Below are 17,079 nucleotides of genomic sequence, written 5' to 3'. Positions count from 1 at the left end.
TGCATACTTTCACACAATACGTTTTTTTGCAAGAAAAGAAAGTGGCAGTTGCAACGTCAAGCCTATCAGTTGTTTTCAAAAAAATTTCAAATTTTGTATTCAAAAAATTGGCTTAAAGATTACTTTTGAAATTGCAAAAAAATTAGTAGGTTTTATCAGAAAGTGTCTGTATTTTTCTATTATTTGTGATTGTTTTTGATATTTGAGGTGATCTGATTACCAGGAGGTTTCTAGATTAAAATCAACAAAACTTGAACTTGAAATTTTCAGAAAAAAATGTGCAAAATGAGATGACTTGTTGTTACCGCTGCGATAGTTAGTATTAGCTTTTGTGTTCAAGTTGAAGTGTTACGCATCTCTATTCTGTCGATCTATTTGCAATTATAGCCATCATAATCGCTTTGTCGATTGATGTAAGGGTGTAAACATGGTCTAGTTTTGTCAATTTTAATCTTGAAACATACTGGCAGTCAGATCACCTTAAACATCAAAAATAATCGCAAATGATAAAAAATCGCTGATAATTTCTGATCAACTACAAAAGTTTTGTGTAAGTTCATCTTTGATGGCTCATCAAATACCAATGTCAATGGAAAGCTTGAGGGAGAATTGCTGAGCATGCAATAGGGGAAGAAACGTTTTTGGTTCACTGTTGGTGCAGGCAAGCCATCTGATTCGGCCATGCAAGGAAAAAGGCCTTGACTTTTCAGGTCGTTGACCAGTGTCATCGGCACTCACATGCCAACACTTGCTTGTATTCTCACTATTCTTCTTGTATTCTTGCATTCTTGCTTGTATTGCTAGCTCTAACTTGAATAGAAAAAACTATAGTATCGACAGCAATGCTTAAAATTTATGATAGCTGTGCACTATATAAGATGTTTCTAATTGACCTCTGACAAGGAATCTGTTAGCTGGTGATCCCCGAGTGCTATCTATAATGTGTAACAATGCAATACCTTTTTATTTATTTACTTTTTTCATTTTTTGTGGCACCATATGTAAATAAAATGTTCTATAAAAAATGATCGTGTGTTGCCCAATAAAATTACGTTATATACATATATAACAATGTCATTTTATCGACTCTAAAATGAGCCCTTTTGTCTTTTTAAACATTTTAGTGAGTTGATGATAAGTACTGGCTAGGTGATGGTGTTCACTGATCAGCCTTTTTGTCACATGAATGTCTCCCCAAATAAAGTCTATTCTTACTATACTTGTTCTTCGTGCATCTTCTGTGCATTCATGTTCTGGAAAAGTCCTCACAACGACATGCTCTATTGCATGAATACATGGTAATTTCTCATCGTTTTTCATCATGCAGTGAATTCTGCTGTTTTTATGCCACCCTGCTTGGCTTAATCGATTTGTTTTTAGCACAACCACAACAAGAACAAACCACTGTGTAATGCCTTTCTCGTGATTTTTTTGTACTGATATTTCATATGTTGCTGTGTTTTCTAATGATTGAATTAGGCTTACAAAGGGGTATCACTAGTCCGAAGTTGTATTGTTGGTTTGTTAACTCTTTCGCTACCACATTAAATTCTGACCGAATGATTATTCTGACCGAATTAATTCGAATGGATTTTCGAAAAATCGATATACCGACTTTATTTAAGTAATATTTCCTGAATCAAAACAGATATCATTTTACTGTAAAATGTATCTTATTCAGAACAAAATTCTCTACAAGATAAGCGTAAAATTGTGTGGTGAGTACCATTCTCACAAAATTTCTGACGCTTTCTGAGGCATTACACCGTGTTCGTTCAACACACCGTGTTGAACGAACACGGTGTGTTTCTTATTGCCATGACGATAACGATGTGGTTTTCTCCGTTTAAAAAAATAATTAGAAATGGAATTGCTGAGCCAAAAGATTTTCTATTGGTTGCACGTGATTGGCAACAAGGTTGTTTTATTGGAGACAAAATTTGATTGGTCTAGCTAATGTGTAGGCTACGTAGAGAAAAGATAAGTTAAACCCTATTGATAAGCCGATACATCGGCTTACTGTAGCGAAAGAGTTGAGCAGCTCCATCTACCAACCTTGAACTTTTATCCTTTTTCCAATGCATGCTTTAAAAGTGACCGTAAGGTCGCTGTAGCTTTATGTATTTAGTTTTTTGATACTGCATTCCTCATTTCCATTTGACTAGATCTGGTCTTTTTGTGTAAGTATCCCTGTAATTCTATTTTGGGTTCAATTAGGATATGGAGCTCATTAGTGAAGCGCACTGTGATATCATGCTGACACTAGGCCGCACCGCGTGGTATGCAGGAGATAGCAAGGTTTCTCCTCCTACTCATAGATCAAGATCCCATCTTATGCTACTGAATATGAATCATCAAATTGTATCATCTATGGAAGGTACGTCAACTACAAACTTTCCATTTTTAGCAATATTTTAGGAACCAGACCTTGAACCTCATCTAAACCATGTCTCGAGCAGTCAGAGCGCATCTATCAGCAATAAAAATTATCGCTATTTAAAAAGAAAAATTAACACAAAACATACTTATCAAAAACCTGACGACTAAAATACTAGAGTCAAACTTGCAATCACCTGCACATACGGTTTTTATCGAAATTTTTTGTAAAATTTTCGCAAACATTTTTTGGAGATATGTAGTAATTTTCAACACACTGTCTGAAATGTTTTCAAACTTTGCAGTTTTGTAAGCGGAAATAAAGCTGATTGAAATTAAAAATAGAACGTAAAAATAGAAATATATCAAATTAGTTTAATATATATTTAGTGTAAGTTCGTGTAAGTTGTGTTGCATGTTTCTATCTATCTTCTACTACTGCTGAACCTACACTTTTTCTATGGTAAAACAACTCTTACTGATTGTTACTTTATTAATTTATAGTTTACGTAAAATTTATCAATTTTATAAATTCAGTATTTTACATATGTATATACTCCATAGGTTTTAATGTTATATGTAATTACATAGTATTTTATTTCAGTATTTTACATAGATTTTTATATTCCATCGGTTTTAATGTTATATGTGAGTACATGAAGTATTTAGCATTGTTTTTGGTCTCTAGAACAAATCAAACAACATGCAATGTCTTGTAAGAATATTTGCTTGAACATACAAAAGAACTGCGCACTAAAATTAAAAATGATTGACTCCAAATGTTGATGTGTGATTATACCTCAGTAACGTAGACTTGGCCTGGCGACCTACAACAGAAAACATGTTCATGTTAGCCAATGGATCAATTAGTTAGTTTAGCAAATGACATAGTATAGAGGTTACATTGACAGCAGCAGCTGAGTACATTACTCTATTTCACATGATTCATGAAGTTATATTGTTCCATAGACTACCCTAAAAGGATGATATTATTCGATGGATTTAAAAATTCACGAATTGACGGCAGACATTTCCGTTACTAGTTAAAATTCGCGAATAATTAGAGTTGTTGGCTTTTTAAAAGAGGATTTATAACTACTACCTAAAATTAAAAACTGGTTGTCGGGCATAGTCAGTAAACCTAGCTGAGTTCCAACCTCTTTTGTAACCATTGCGGGGGTTGCTCCCATTGCCAATGCATCACAATTCTTTACAAAATTATTCAGGTTTGTCACAATTTCTTCAGAATTCAGCATGTCATGGTCAAAAGTCGCTCTTGCAGTTTTTAACTGTGAAATCACCTGCAACATCTTCTAATACTGAAGTTGATGACATTGACAATGGTGATTTTGATTCAGACATGGCATGTATATGATTTGATATGCAAATACGTTTACATATATTATGGAAGTCAAATAGAAAGTTAAACACGTGCTATACGCATGTTAACGTTTTGTACTCTATTGCTAGATGGATTCACGGATTAATTTATTCGCTTGTTTTCTTCTGCAAATAAAATAGTCCGCTAAAATGTATGAAGAGACAACTTCCATGAATATAAATCGGTGACTAATATTGTCCCATAGAATACTTTCTAACGTTGGTAATAGCAAAACGTGTACACAGCCTGCCAAGTATTAGTAGATAATCGCGTCGTTATCATCATGAAATGTGTGGTACATCTGCATAATCTTCTAGTGAGTGACAACAAGCTATAGTTTAAGAGAGTTCGTTAGACATAATGGTACAGACGTTGTATGTCGCCTATTAAAAAACATGACTGGCAACATTCTTACATGACCGATTGCATCTTGTAAGAAAATTGGCTTTCAAAACTAAATAACTGTTATTATGGAAGGAAGTGAAAAAATTGAGTAGTGGTGCGGAATGTGCGGGTAGCTGTTTTATATTATTTTATGGCCACATTCAGACTACTACCATATTCACTTAGTGCTTGTGTACGTTTTATCGTATGACTCTTTTTATGACAAGGGCTTTTGAAACAGCCAATGCCTGTTTTATTGGATACCATTAGTTTCTTCTCTGTTGAGTAATAAATACTGTTGGTTATGCTGGTAGTTGAGTATAACATGATGCTAGACCTCTACTTGTACACTAATTAACAATGCATAATGCAGACAAGACCTGATATGATTCAGTAGATAGATATAAATTGTATTATCACCTGTTAGTGGCGTTCAAAGCAAATTAGACCATGAGACAAAAGAAGTAAAGTCAAATTATGTGTATTTAAAGAAGCTGTTTTTACATAACGCTGTACTATAGTGTAAATTGATAAGGTGTTGGTGTTTGGTATTAGGTGTAATTGATTTTCTATAGAAGTGGAAATCTAATAGCTGCTCGCTGAATAGAAATTTAAAGTTTGTCTATTATTATTGCAATTATAACGCCTGTTTGTGTGTATTTTAGTTAATTTAGCAGGCGATCATCGACCCATACACAAATTTAGGTTTATTTGCTGTAACTTACTGTGGTAATAGTAGTGGATGGTGTTTTAATTATGCTTAATGTTGGCCTTAGTCTAATGGAACTCTTTACATATCAGATGGCAAAACAAAATGTTTATACCTACATCCTAATATCACGGGAGTTTATATTTTAAATAGTAGTTCATTACCCTGAAAACATTGGCTGGTGCGGTTATATGCACACGTGATACAGTTATGCGTTAATAATAACGATATGAATATGACATGAATAGTACTAGCTTGCTGCCATTTAGCTATTAGGTTCTAGCTACATGTATATGTCTTAATTTCCTTAGCTGGGAGGAAGTGCTTCGAAGGATCTATCGCATCTAAGCTGGTACATCTTCACCTCATATCAGCTGGACTTTTATCGGCCAACTGTCATGGGCAGGAACTCTCACCCACAGATGCAAAGCTAAGCTTTAGTTACGACATCTACAGGGATTCAAATGTAGCCGAGGCTGTCAGGTATCAATCATTGAATTAATTGTTAGGCTGAAGTACAACGACTACTATATGAAATCTTTGTTTGGTTTGTCCATAGTAGTTTGTTAAAGATCCTTTTTCTCTTAGCAGCTTTTCAGTTTTTTTTTGTGTTACTTTGTTACTGCTATTGATTTGCTCAACACTGAAGAATGAGCCCCAATATAATTTTGGGAGTTGTTTTCCCCACCTGGTTGCATGCCCGATTGAACACAGCTTTGTTGTTCCACTTTATTTTTCTGCATTTCTGGTTTACATAGGATCATGACATTTTGGTTGCTTTGCGCGATTTTCAGTATAATTCCAAGGTTTCAAGTCGTTAGGATTATTAGTCCTTGAGATATTACTGAAATACCGAGGGCTCATTCAATCGATCGCTAAATGAAAATTGGCTGCCATCAGAACATTAGTTTCTAATGACATACTAATAAAAATTCGTTGTAATGAACGATCGAAAATAGACAAAAACTAGAAAACTTTTCTTCAGTAACAAGAGCTTTTCACTAATCTATTTGTTTTTTATTCATAATAATACACACTCTACCAGATAGACTCAGTGTACATCAACCGTTATGTTTCTTTAGCTACCTGTAAAGCATCACATTTTTAAAAGAGTGTGGAAAAAATTATTTACTATAATTAATTAAAGGTTTTTTCATAGAGTTCTACAAGCTTGGAGCTTCAGAATGATATTCAGTTTAAAGATAGTTGCGCTACTCTAAATTCTTTCAGAGTTGATGGAAAGTGGTTAATTCGGATCAGTGACCTGCTTGTATATGCAAGATTAGGGTTCAAAATGGAAAGTAATGATCAAAGTAAATGATTAAAGTAAAGAGACCAAAGTGTAGGCTAGTGGTTGTATCTAAAGGCTAGAAAGATCTGTTGCACAATACGTTATGTACATATTTAAAGCACTTTCTGGCATTCGTCACAGGTGTCTGGAGCCACTGGCTACAGTGAGTACCCGAATCTCTGAGTTGCTCACCGATTGGCCAGACCACCCATTACTCCTTCAGGTGATATTTTTGTCATTCAGTTCCAATGTATATTATTACAAGCTTGTACTGTAAGCTAGTTGTAATATCAAAACCGGTCCTCTCTGCTCTAATAATGGGGTCTAGTAAGTGATGGTTCACACTATATCGCCGTATGTCGGAGTTGTCCTCCCAGTGATTACTCATCGACTATGTACACCGTGAACTGATGGCATCATCGAGGCAAAGCGAATATTTCAGGAAAAGGTTTTAACTGTCAAACTTTCTCGTTAGTTCACGGAGAATCCAGGTCAGCCTGTGCACCACTTCGCCGCTGGTGATTGGCTGTCCCGGATTGTATTATCCATGTTTTCTTTCGTGGCAGTTGCTGCAGAACTAGTATTTCATCATTTCCCCGACTGCCTATAATGCTGAGGTAAATGCGAATGGGTTTGTGATAGCGTGAACAATGTTATCACAGATGATCACCGAAGTATTGGGTGATTAACACCGACATATGGGGGTGTAGTGTGAACCAGCCTTTAGCAAGCATTGCTCTCAACTTGCAAATACTGACCTTGGCCAGTATCTGCAACTTGCAAATATTGGCTTAACAGGAAATACTACACACGAGTGCAGTATTTCTTGTTAGGCTCACATTACAGGTCATTACAACAGCAGTCACTACGTCACACGTCATTACAGTCACGTGGCTGAATATCAAACGAGTCTTTGTTTCTATTAATTGTTTTAATAGCATATAGGTGTAGTTTTAATTGGTTTTGATAGCATTGCCCAATGCAGCAGAGAGCTTAAAAACAATGCTGAAGTATAGATAGTATGGCTATTTGTATCAACTCATATTTCTACATGTTTTTTTAGAAGTTGTGTAATTTTTTTGTAAAATAAACAAATATTGAGCACGTAAAGGTTTAGCCGTAGCTATTGGTCACTGTTGACGTTTGCATCATTGTTATTGTTATCTCTTGTGTTGCTCAGAATATGGATTAGCTTACTGAAAGGTTGCCTAGAATTAATTTTCACCTTTTCATTAATGGCTGTTTTCAGATAATGAGTATTGTTGAGAGGGTCAAGTCATTTCCCGTGACCGACGCACTGATGAAGTTTACCGCTGGTCTTGAACTCATTCTTGAGAAGCTACAGGAGTGGGAGACAAATGCTGCTAGACATGTCTCTGTACAGGCAGCAATGAACTCTGTTAGTGGACTCATCATTGAGTGGAGAAAGATGGAATTGGATGGATGGAGACAATCCCTGGAAAGCGTAGCAGCCAAAATCTGCCAAAACTCTACTAAATACTGGTATACTTTCTTGACCAATCATACACGCTGATATATCTTCGTTGACCAATCATAAATGCTGATACATTCTTCTTGACCAGTCATAATTGCTGATATATTTTCTTTGACCAATCATAAATGTTTGTTCACTTCTGATCGGTCATCTATGCAATCGCTCCTCTACATATAAATTTTATGTATTTCAGGATTTGTTACCCATGTTAATATGTACATAAGGAGACACTGTAATTTGTGTGATCAGTTCCACAGCTACAATAGCTTCATAGTAAATACTGCACTGCGCTGACTGCATTATATAAGATAGATGTAAATTGATTTAGTAAAGACAGAATGAATAGCAAGAGGTTATTAATGCCACTAGAGACTTGCGAATGGTGGTGAAGGCCTGTAGTTGGTTGGTGCAGAGTTAGAGGTGCAGCCTAATTGTTTTCCTCACTTAGAATGCATGAACTTTCACACAAACTTTGCTTTTGTATTGATTTCATATTGTTTCCTGCCTTCAGTTGTTCCACTTTCAATCATGAAAGCGCCATGCTACAGGAAACTCTTTGTGTCATAAGCTGGAAATTACTTTGAATGTCCAAATTTTACATCATGTTGAAAATTCATATATTGAAATGATTGTAGGTTGAGGTTCCACTGTACTTGTATCACTTTCATCGTCAATCATGAATGCTGGTGTATTTTCCTTGATCAATCAGAAATGTATATCTACTTTGCCTAGTCCTACAGCCCAATACGTTCAGCATGGGTCTTTGCATTCAGCAGTTTCACGTTTCAGTTGATTTGAAGCAATTTACACAATAGTGCGGTGGCTGATCATCAGGGCTGAGAGCGAGAGGAACACTTATGCCGAGGCGATCGACGCCAGGGCCGGGACGAGTCCCGACTTGGCAGATGACACGGTCTTCACTAGTGCTTCCGGTCGGCTGAGGGTCTGCTGGTTAATCGGTTCTATATAAGATCCCACAGAAGCTACAGAAGTCAGAGTACCTGGATGTCTCACACTGCAGTTACCGTAAAACCTCTATTTGAATGCCATGAGTCCAAAGAGAATGAGTACCCTGAGGCGAAACACCTCCTGATTGCGGAGAGCCTTAGCTGCTCTAAGGGTAGCCCACCTCCAAGGGTCTGAGAGGTACTCTTGTAAGGATTAGCATCAGGAAGGCCATCAGACACATTCGTAGCGCAGATAGAGGTATGGACCGTCTAGCTGAGATACTAGAGAGGATGATGAGGGTAGCCTGGGCCCCAGCCGGGCTCACCAGTTCAAATCACCTCAGTATTCTGCCTCGGGAAACATCGAGTGCTTCATCAGCCATTTCTAGGAAATGTCTGAGGCCAATGAATGGACAGAAGCGGCCAGGTTGCTCCATTTTGGAAAGGCACTGCGCAAGGAAGAAGAGAACTATGGACAAGCCGACTAAGTAGAAGCCACCTTTGACGATCTGAGAGCTTGGTTCAGCCTCTTCTCCACACAGGCTCAGTGTGAACTGAGTACCCTGAGGAGAGCTACAATGACTACATTCCAGGAGGACGCAGGCCATGTAGAACGGCTGTCCAAGTTTCATTCGTAGACTTGCCAGAACCTTACCGAATGAACTTGGCGAAGGAGTTGTACTGCAACACCATGAATAACTGCAGCCTACAATGCCATTTATTGGCACTGCCCATACTCACGCAGACCGACGTGATCTGAGCTGTCACAGAGTTCCTCCAATTTAAATCTTGGGAATGCCAGTTGATGACTGTCCAGTTTGTGGAAAAAGGGCAAGCGGAGTGGACTGCAGTGGTGCAGGGCCAAACCGCCAGCCAGCTGACACTACTTGTGAAGCATCTGACAAAGCATATTCAGCAGCTGCAGGACAAAAAAGACAGGCCTAAAAAGGCCACGACTAGGAAACCCTTGACATGCTGGGGTGTAGGGGCATATCTATAGACTGTTCTAACCTTTAGCCGCAGAACCGGGAAAACACTGAAGGGCCGCAGCAGTAGTGCCGACTACTGGTTGCACTGAAGCCCCAAACCGATTCAACCCTGGCAAGAGATGCTCCGACCCACTGGTCGAAGATACCTGCCAGGTTGGACTCCAGCCTACAAAGCTCAAGAGGTGATGGACATGCAACACAGAGGAAGTCTGCCATAACTACCCTGACCGAAATCGCCGTGAATGAGCCTTCAGCCAAAGCTATCCAGAACTACTACGAGGCTGTAGGAAAGCTGGAGCTCGAACACCTGGAAGACGATCTGGTTGAAGAAACAAGACCTGAGCCTAAACGAGTCACCATGTGGCGCTGCTAGGAGTGTACTCGCAAGCAAGTCCGAAGAACCCTGGCCTGTGAATATTTGGAAGCCTGCATTAAAAGCGGCAGGGCTAGCTTGCATAGTGTTGGCTTGCACAGTGCTGGCTTGCACAGTGCCCCCTTCCGAGCTGAGCCAACACACCAAAAACCTACCTAGGGCTGACCAACACTCCCCCGGTACTCTGCTCAGGTGAAGACTCAAAGTGACTCTGACAAGGAACTGGCTTGAATGCAGGCTGCAGGCTAGAGACCTGTGGTCGGATGTATTAAGCACACTCTTGGACAGAAGAACTGACCAAAAACCAGCTAGAGCTGGGAGACCAGAAGCCCTGTCAGCTACACAAAACTCAGTTGTTCCTCCTATTACGACTGCACGGATTGTTGAAGGTCCAGACATTCTCTCACAGCTGGCCTCGGTGGTGTGCAGTCTGCCCACCAGCCATCAGAGAGACCATCGTGTGGCAAACACATGCTATTGCCCACTCTGAGGTGGGAAGGACGCCCAGCCGCCCCCGTCTGACATGGTACTGGTTAGGAATGACAGCAACAGTAGGGAGACTGGTCAAGAGCTGTGAAACATGTCAGGCTGCAAAGCATGAAGGGACAAAGACAGCCGGCGGTAGACAGAGGCTGTATGCAGGACGACCCTGGCAGAACGTAGTCGTGGACTTCGTAGGACCACTACCGATGACGCCAAGAGAGCACAAGTGTTCAGTCAGCACCAGTAGATACTAGTGCTGACATGCTATATACATGTATACAGGTACATGTATCTATATACATGTATATAGGTACATGTATAAAAGTACATGTAGGTATTGTGCTGGTGCTGATTAATATTGGGATTACTTGAAGGCTGACAATTACTTTCCGCTAAACCAACTTAGAGTCATACCTTTAACTTATTGGATTAGGCTAGTCACAAATATCAGACACGTGCAGTCTCTTTCCAGTCTGACTTCATCGGTCACATAAAATGCCTCTGGCAACTGATGTATTTAAAGCAAAAGAGGAATATAGTAAACAGTGTTATGAACTAAATAGTGTCATCAGAACTGTACAATGTTATCAATGATACTTTTCTTGGTGGAGTCATTACTTAGATTTTGAAATGCTTTTTATAGCTGTATAAATTGCTAGTTTCCAAATGATAAGAGCCTCTTCTGTATCAGTGTACTAAGTGATAGCACAATATAATTGTATAGAAAGTATACAAGTAAAACACCAGATTGTCAGTATCATGAACTTTATCATCAACCGCATCATCACTGATATATGCAGTTATCAAGGTCTTATAATAATAAACCTCAATGTACTCTAAAAAATATTAGCTGTATTGTAGGTAATTCTTAGCACTGCTGAGTCATTGTACAGTTAGGTATAATTTAGTAAGCGTTAGGTTAGTTAATTGCAACTTAAAAAACTCTCATCAAATGAAATGACCTCTTCACTCATACACTGACGATGTACTGTAACTAAGTCTTAGGTGTATTAGCTGCACATTGTGTCATCACTGTGCACATAGGATATCCTCAAGACCTAATCACTGAAATGGATAAGTTAACGCCAGTTTATAAACATCTATATATATATATATATAGATGTTTATAAACTGGCGTTAAATTATATATATATACATGTATATACATGTATATATATATATATCACTGACAAGCATATCTGCGATAACTGGATTGATGCTAAATGAACGAACATTTTTTTAACTTTTTTGGTTATTAGTTGAATTGCAGGCATTACCCCGAGTCCAAATTCCAATGGTTTTGTAGGTTCCATCTCTGTTCAGTGATTCTTCCCTTTCTAAGGGAGCAGGAGACACAAGAAACTGTTTCTTCTGTTGAATTATTGGCTGACATCGTCATCCAGTTTTTCGAATCGTCAACAATAGGAGATTTCAGTTACCGTCTTCGTCTGCTTCACGCATTCACCATACATATTGCTTTGAGTGATTGCTCAGACAGCGGTGAGCTTTTCTTATCAACTAGTCAACTTGTTGAATAAATTGGTAATCACTATTGAGTTGTTTTTTAATAAGATTATCTACGGCGTATATGTATAGGTTACAGTATTTTCATCACTGCGTTGGTAACACCATCTCATATGGTGTTATATAACAATCTAATATAATTTAGGATAATAATCTAAGTAACACCATCTAAAAATCACACAAATTGAAATTGTGAGATGACCATTTTGTCAGTTTCTTTCAAATGAATAATTTGAACAGTAATTTGGAACATAAAATGAGAAATCTGAGATGTTTGCTCAATATTGATTTACAGATTTTCATTGTTCATTTAATTTGTTACGCTTAATGTTTGACCAAGTAAGTGCCCAAGTAACAAATATTTGATGCGACTTTCAGCATAAGCGCCCGGCGCGCTACTATTTGCGCCACTCAACCACCCATGAGCATTGCAGAATAATTATATGTATAGTTATTACACCTACTAATCTCTTACGGCACACCGAACTGCCAGGGTACTAGTATATATTAAATGTAATTTATGTACATTTTTAATACCAGTAAAACTAGGGAAACCCGTTGTAAATCACTATGATTGATACATAAAAAACAACTATAATAGTTGGAAGCACCTGCAAAAATGATGTATTATGTTGACAGATTTTCTAGGCTACAACATCTCTTATACAAATAACCCATGCTTTAGATGCTGTCCTAAATAGCCTATATTCCATATGGGAGTTCTACAAGCAGTTCGAAGGGCCAGTGCTGACGTACATTACTTCTAAGAAAGCAGGGCTGGAGAAAGAGTTGAAAAATTTTGTGAAGATATCAAGATGGAATGATATGAACTTCTGGTCAGTGAGATCGAGTGTGGACAAAGCGCATAAGACCCTCGCTAAACATATGAAGTCATATCATGTGAGTTGAGTTGTCTCCCAGCCTTTTAGGATCACAAGAACAAAATTTAGACCCCTACTTATTAGTTACCTTAAATTCGCTTCATATGTACATATTGATCTCTACAGTTCAGCCTCTGCATACAAACTCTGCTGTTTGTAGGAGCAAATATATCTTTAGGAATACATGGTATTGTCTTTATTTTTAATATATCGTAGCAACATTCCAACACCTACATGTATGTATTTGCTATTCGTTATCTGTTAATATAGCATGGAAACTATGGTAAATATTTCTATTCAAAACAATTGCATTATATAAAACTTTCAAAAATTTCAATGTAAAAACCTAAATTATATGTAAGCACTCATATAGTAAAGCAATAACCTGTGAAACGTTTATTATTACTTTATCTTAGAGATGTTCATGTATGAACAGAAGTGTAGGTTCAGTGGTACAGAGTAACTTACCGTAAGTTACTCTATACATATATTGTAGAGCTTATTCTGAGTTACTCTATATATAGTGTAACAGAGTAAGTTGTACACTATATATAGTGTACAACTTACTCTGAGTTACTTTATATATATAGTGTAACAGAGTAAGTTATACACTATATATAGTATAACAGAGTCAGTTATACACTATATATAGTGTAATAGAGTAAGTTATACACTATATATAGTGTAACAGAGTAAGTTATACACTATATATAGTGTAACAGAGTAAGTTATACACTATATATAGTGTAACAGAGTAAGTTATACACTATATATAGTGTAACAGAGTAAGTTATACACTATATAGTGTAACAGTAAATTACACACTATATATAGTGTAACAGAGTAAATTATACACTATATATATAGTGTAACAGAGTAAGTTATACACTATATAGTGTAACAGAGTAAGTTATACACTATATATAGTGTAACAGAGTAAGTTATACACTATACAGTGCACCCTCGAGATACGATGTTAATCCGTTCCAAAGCTGACATCGTATAGCGAAAAACCGTATGGCGGGGTATAGAAACCATTGTAATTATACAATGGAAAAATACAAGCTAAAAATCGTCCAAAATTTTATAAAAATGCAGTACATATTGAAAATTAGTAACAAAATAGTATGTTAATTTGTTTTAGTATGTATTTTGAATTAGTTTACTGAATTTCAACTTATTGTCACGAAATTTTATCCTTCATAAGTTTCTGTCTTCACTTTCATTATAAAATTTAGCGTGTCTGGTTGAAACCTTTTTCAACCAAAATTCAATAAGAAAGGCCGAGCGATGCAGTTATCGAAAGCGGCCTCGCACACACCTGACCATTTAATGGCTACCGAAAAGACAAATGAAATTTTATTTACTATTATACAGGGCGTACATACCTTTGGAGGAACATGATTTTAGCTGGTACATGTAGCGAATAAAGCAGAGAGGAGGTAAAAACGTATCAATGTTAATTATGTTGCTGTACACTTGAAGGTTAATTTAATACGTAATGAAATGGAATTTTTAGCAGGCGAAAGAAAGTTGTCTAGTCCTGTCCAATTTTTCTTCTGATTTAAAAAAAAATCAGTGACAGAAAACTGCTAGCTAGCTAACGCTTGTAGAAGGATCCAGAGAAGGTGCTACAGTAGTTTTTCTTGTATGAAAGGTGCACAAGAATCAATGTAACCATAGGTACAAAGTTTGTACGTATTTATACACTAGAGGACAAGGCTTTAACAAGTTTCAGAATGTAATGTGAATGCATCAACTATCTTGAGTAGCTAGTTGTATGAGTTACATACATACGATGAATTGTATTCACATGGGAGATAACAAGCCCATCTGCAAAGACGTGGTTAAACAATAAAATAAAGCATAAAATCAAAAGGAAACAAATAAAATATAAAAAACATGTCACACAAGAGATAAATAATATATAATATACATTTATTGTTTTAATGTACCATTCCACATCAGTAAATTAAACACTTGAAATATTTCTGCCAATGTGGGGGTTTTCTGTATCTTCTACCTCCTCGACCTTACTAATTGGTTGCTCCTTTTGAATGCTGATCGTGTGCATGGCCTTCTAACTCCTTCAAATCTTCAGTCGTAAGCTTCTTCTTGTGCTTGCTTTAATAGAGTTCCTGTTTTAATAATAATTGCAAATGCTGATTGGCTGCGATCATATTCCTTGTCAATGTTAATAATACGGGTGCCTTCTTATTTACGACATCCAACTTTTTTGACATAGAAATCCTTTTTCCTTCGTTTTGTATAAGTCTCAGATTCCATAGCTATCGAATTAAATGTAGATACTCGTAGTTATATACGTATGCTGACCAAAAGTTTATAGTAAAAGATATTATAACGCTACAAATGAATATTTCCTCTGCCTTGAGTATTTTACACGAAATTTTCCACGCAGATTTCTGACATGAGAGAAGTCGATCATCGTGTCTCTTCTAAACGTTCTGAAAATTTTTTCGGCACACTTTGTTTCGGTGTCTTTTTTTATTTCGACGTGCGTTATGAGCACACCGACCGCCAAATTTTAATTCGGGCAAAACTTTTTTCACAATCGTATGGTGAAATAAAATTCGTATAGCGAGGTGAAGATCTCACAATGTTTGACTTCGTAAGGTAAAAAAATCGTATATCAGGGTAATCGTATCTCGAGGGTACACTGTATATAATCTAACAGAGTAAGTTATACACTATATATAGTGTAATAGAGTAAGTTATACACTATATGTAGTGTAACTTACTCTGAGTTGCACTATATATAATGTATAACCTAATGTGTTACACTATATATAGTGTATACTAGTCAACTGTACTGCAAATTCCTTTTCAATATTTTTCCTTTTGAATTCCTACCAGCTTTTCCTCTTCATTGATAAAACTTTACTGTGTTTAAATGTTCCTTTTCTCTAATATGTATTGATTAAGATGTATTGATTAAAATGTATCGATTAAATTGCCACCTGATTCAAACAAGAATTCTATATCTCAAGCATTTTTAGTTTTTGGAAGCTTGGGTTGGCACATATTCTGGAGTACTATAAAATGTTAATGTGTGGTTATCCTTTTATGGTTAATTTTTATAGCCATTCCGTTTTGCTCTTTCGTTTGTTATTTAAACGTATATTAGCAATCACTTTAATAGCCAACTTTTTACTTTGCATATTGAATTAAGTTGCTTTTTAACAGCAGTTTTGCTAATTTGATTTTGTTATAGATTGCTTTTGAACCTAGATTCATCTATAGTTGAGTTTCTATTCACTCATTTCATTCCATCACTATAATTCATCACTGTATTTGCTAGTACCCTCTGCACCAAGAGTAATTCTTTTTATATGCTGCTGTCTGTGTGTTTTCTTCTGAAAGATTTCTAAGTCTTGATGTAAATGCGCAACATGAGGCACTTCAATCTTTCGTGATGAAAGTAAAATCGATTATAGCGTTTATATCAACCTATTCTTCCATGATGAAAGTAAAATCGATTATAATGTTTATATCAACCTATTCTGTTGATATAAATAATGCCATTACATTTCAATGCAATGGTTCTTATTATGTTTCGGCACTCAGTAAAGTTAGTATAGGATTTTTTTCTGTGGTACAAAGCATAAATTAAAGGTTTTTCAATGCTATTCATTTGTGAACTAATTATCAGTGAGTTTTTCATGTCCTTATTTTATGAGGCGTGACTACTTTTGCTTTTAGGAAATTCTTATGTGCCCTGCAAGAAAACTTTTCACCGAGGATGTTTCACAGCTGCCCTCTGTAGCAGAAGCTTCTGGGGATGTGGTTGCAGCAGTCACCGCCAACTACATTTGCAGTAGTACTCCATCCAACTTCGCTACTGCTCCTTTAGAATTAGAGAATACAAGCTCCTTAGACTGTCTTCCAAGACTTCCTCACCTCGCGAAAAAGTTTACACTAGCTTGCCAAAAAATCAGCTCAGGGCTCAACACATATGCGACTAGATCTCAAGCTATCAACTCCCTGTCTCGTTAGTATCTACCAGTACTATAATAATTTGTATGTAACAAAGAGTGATCATTAATCTAGACTGGAAGTAGGTGCTTCGTCTAGTATCCATCGTTTTTTGTGACGTCATCAAGTCGTTTGCACATGCGCTCGTTCACAAAAAAGCCGCCATATTTGTAGAAAACGGTTGTTTTTCTTTTATTTAATAGTATTTTTTGGTGTTGTTTTGATACTATAATAAAAAAATTGCAAACAAAAG

At 36.8% G+C, this 17,079-nt stretch overlaps 1 protein-coding gene across 1 annotated transcript in view; it reads left to right on the top strand.

Annotated features, from left to right (window-relative positions):
• LOC137405235 (midasin-like) overlaps positions 1–17,079 on the top strand; it is a 64,231-nt gene that overhangs the window by 13,272 nt on the left and 33,880 nt on the right. Inside the window, exons 11-17 of the mRNA XM_068091465.1 lie at positions 2,218–2,381; positions 5,169–5,333; positions 6,283–6,364; positions 7,391–7,644; positions 11,735–11,928; positions 12,638–12,852; positions 16,554–16,842. Of these exons, the coding sequence (XP_067947566.1) occupies positions 2,218–2,381; positions 5,169–5,333; positions 6,283–6,364; positions 7,391–7,644; positions 11,735–11,928; positions 12,638–12,852; positions 16,554–16,842 (1,363 nt within the window). The remainder of the gene's footprint in view (positions 1–2,217; positions 2,382–5,168; positions 5,334–6,282; positions 6,365–7,390; positions 7,645–11,734; positions 11,929–12,637; positions 12,853–16,553; positions 16,843–17,079) is intronic.

Source organism: Watersipora subatra, chromosome 9 (genome assembly GCF_963576615.1).
Source record: "Watersipora subatra chromosome 9, tzWatSuba1.1, whole genome shotgun sequence".
Classification (NCBI taxonomy): Eukaryota; Metazoa; Bryozoa; class Gymnolaemata; order Cheilostomatida; family Watersiporidae; genus Watersipora; species Watersipora subatra.
Note: the sequence above shows the minus strand (reverse complement) of the source record. Positions and strands in the feature narration are given on the sequence as shown.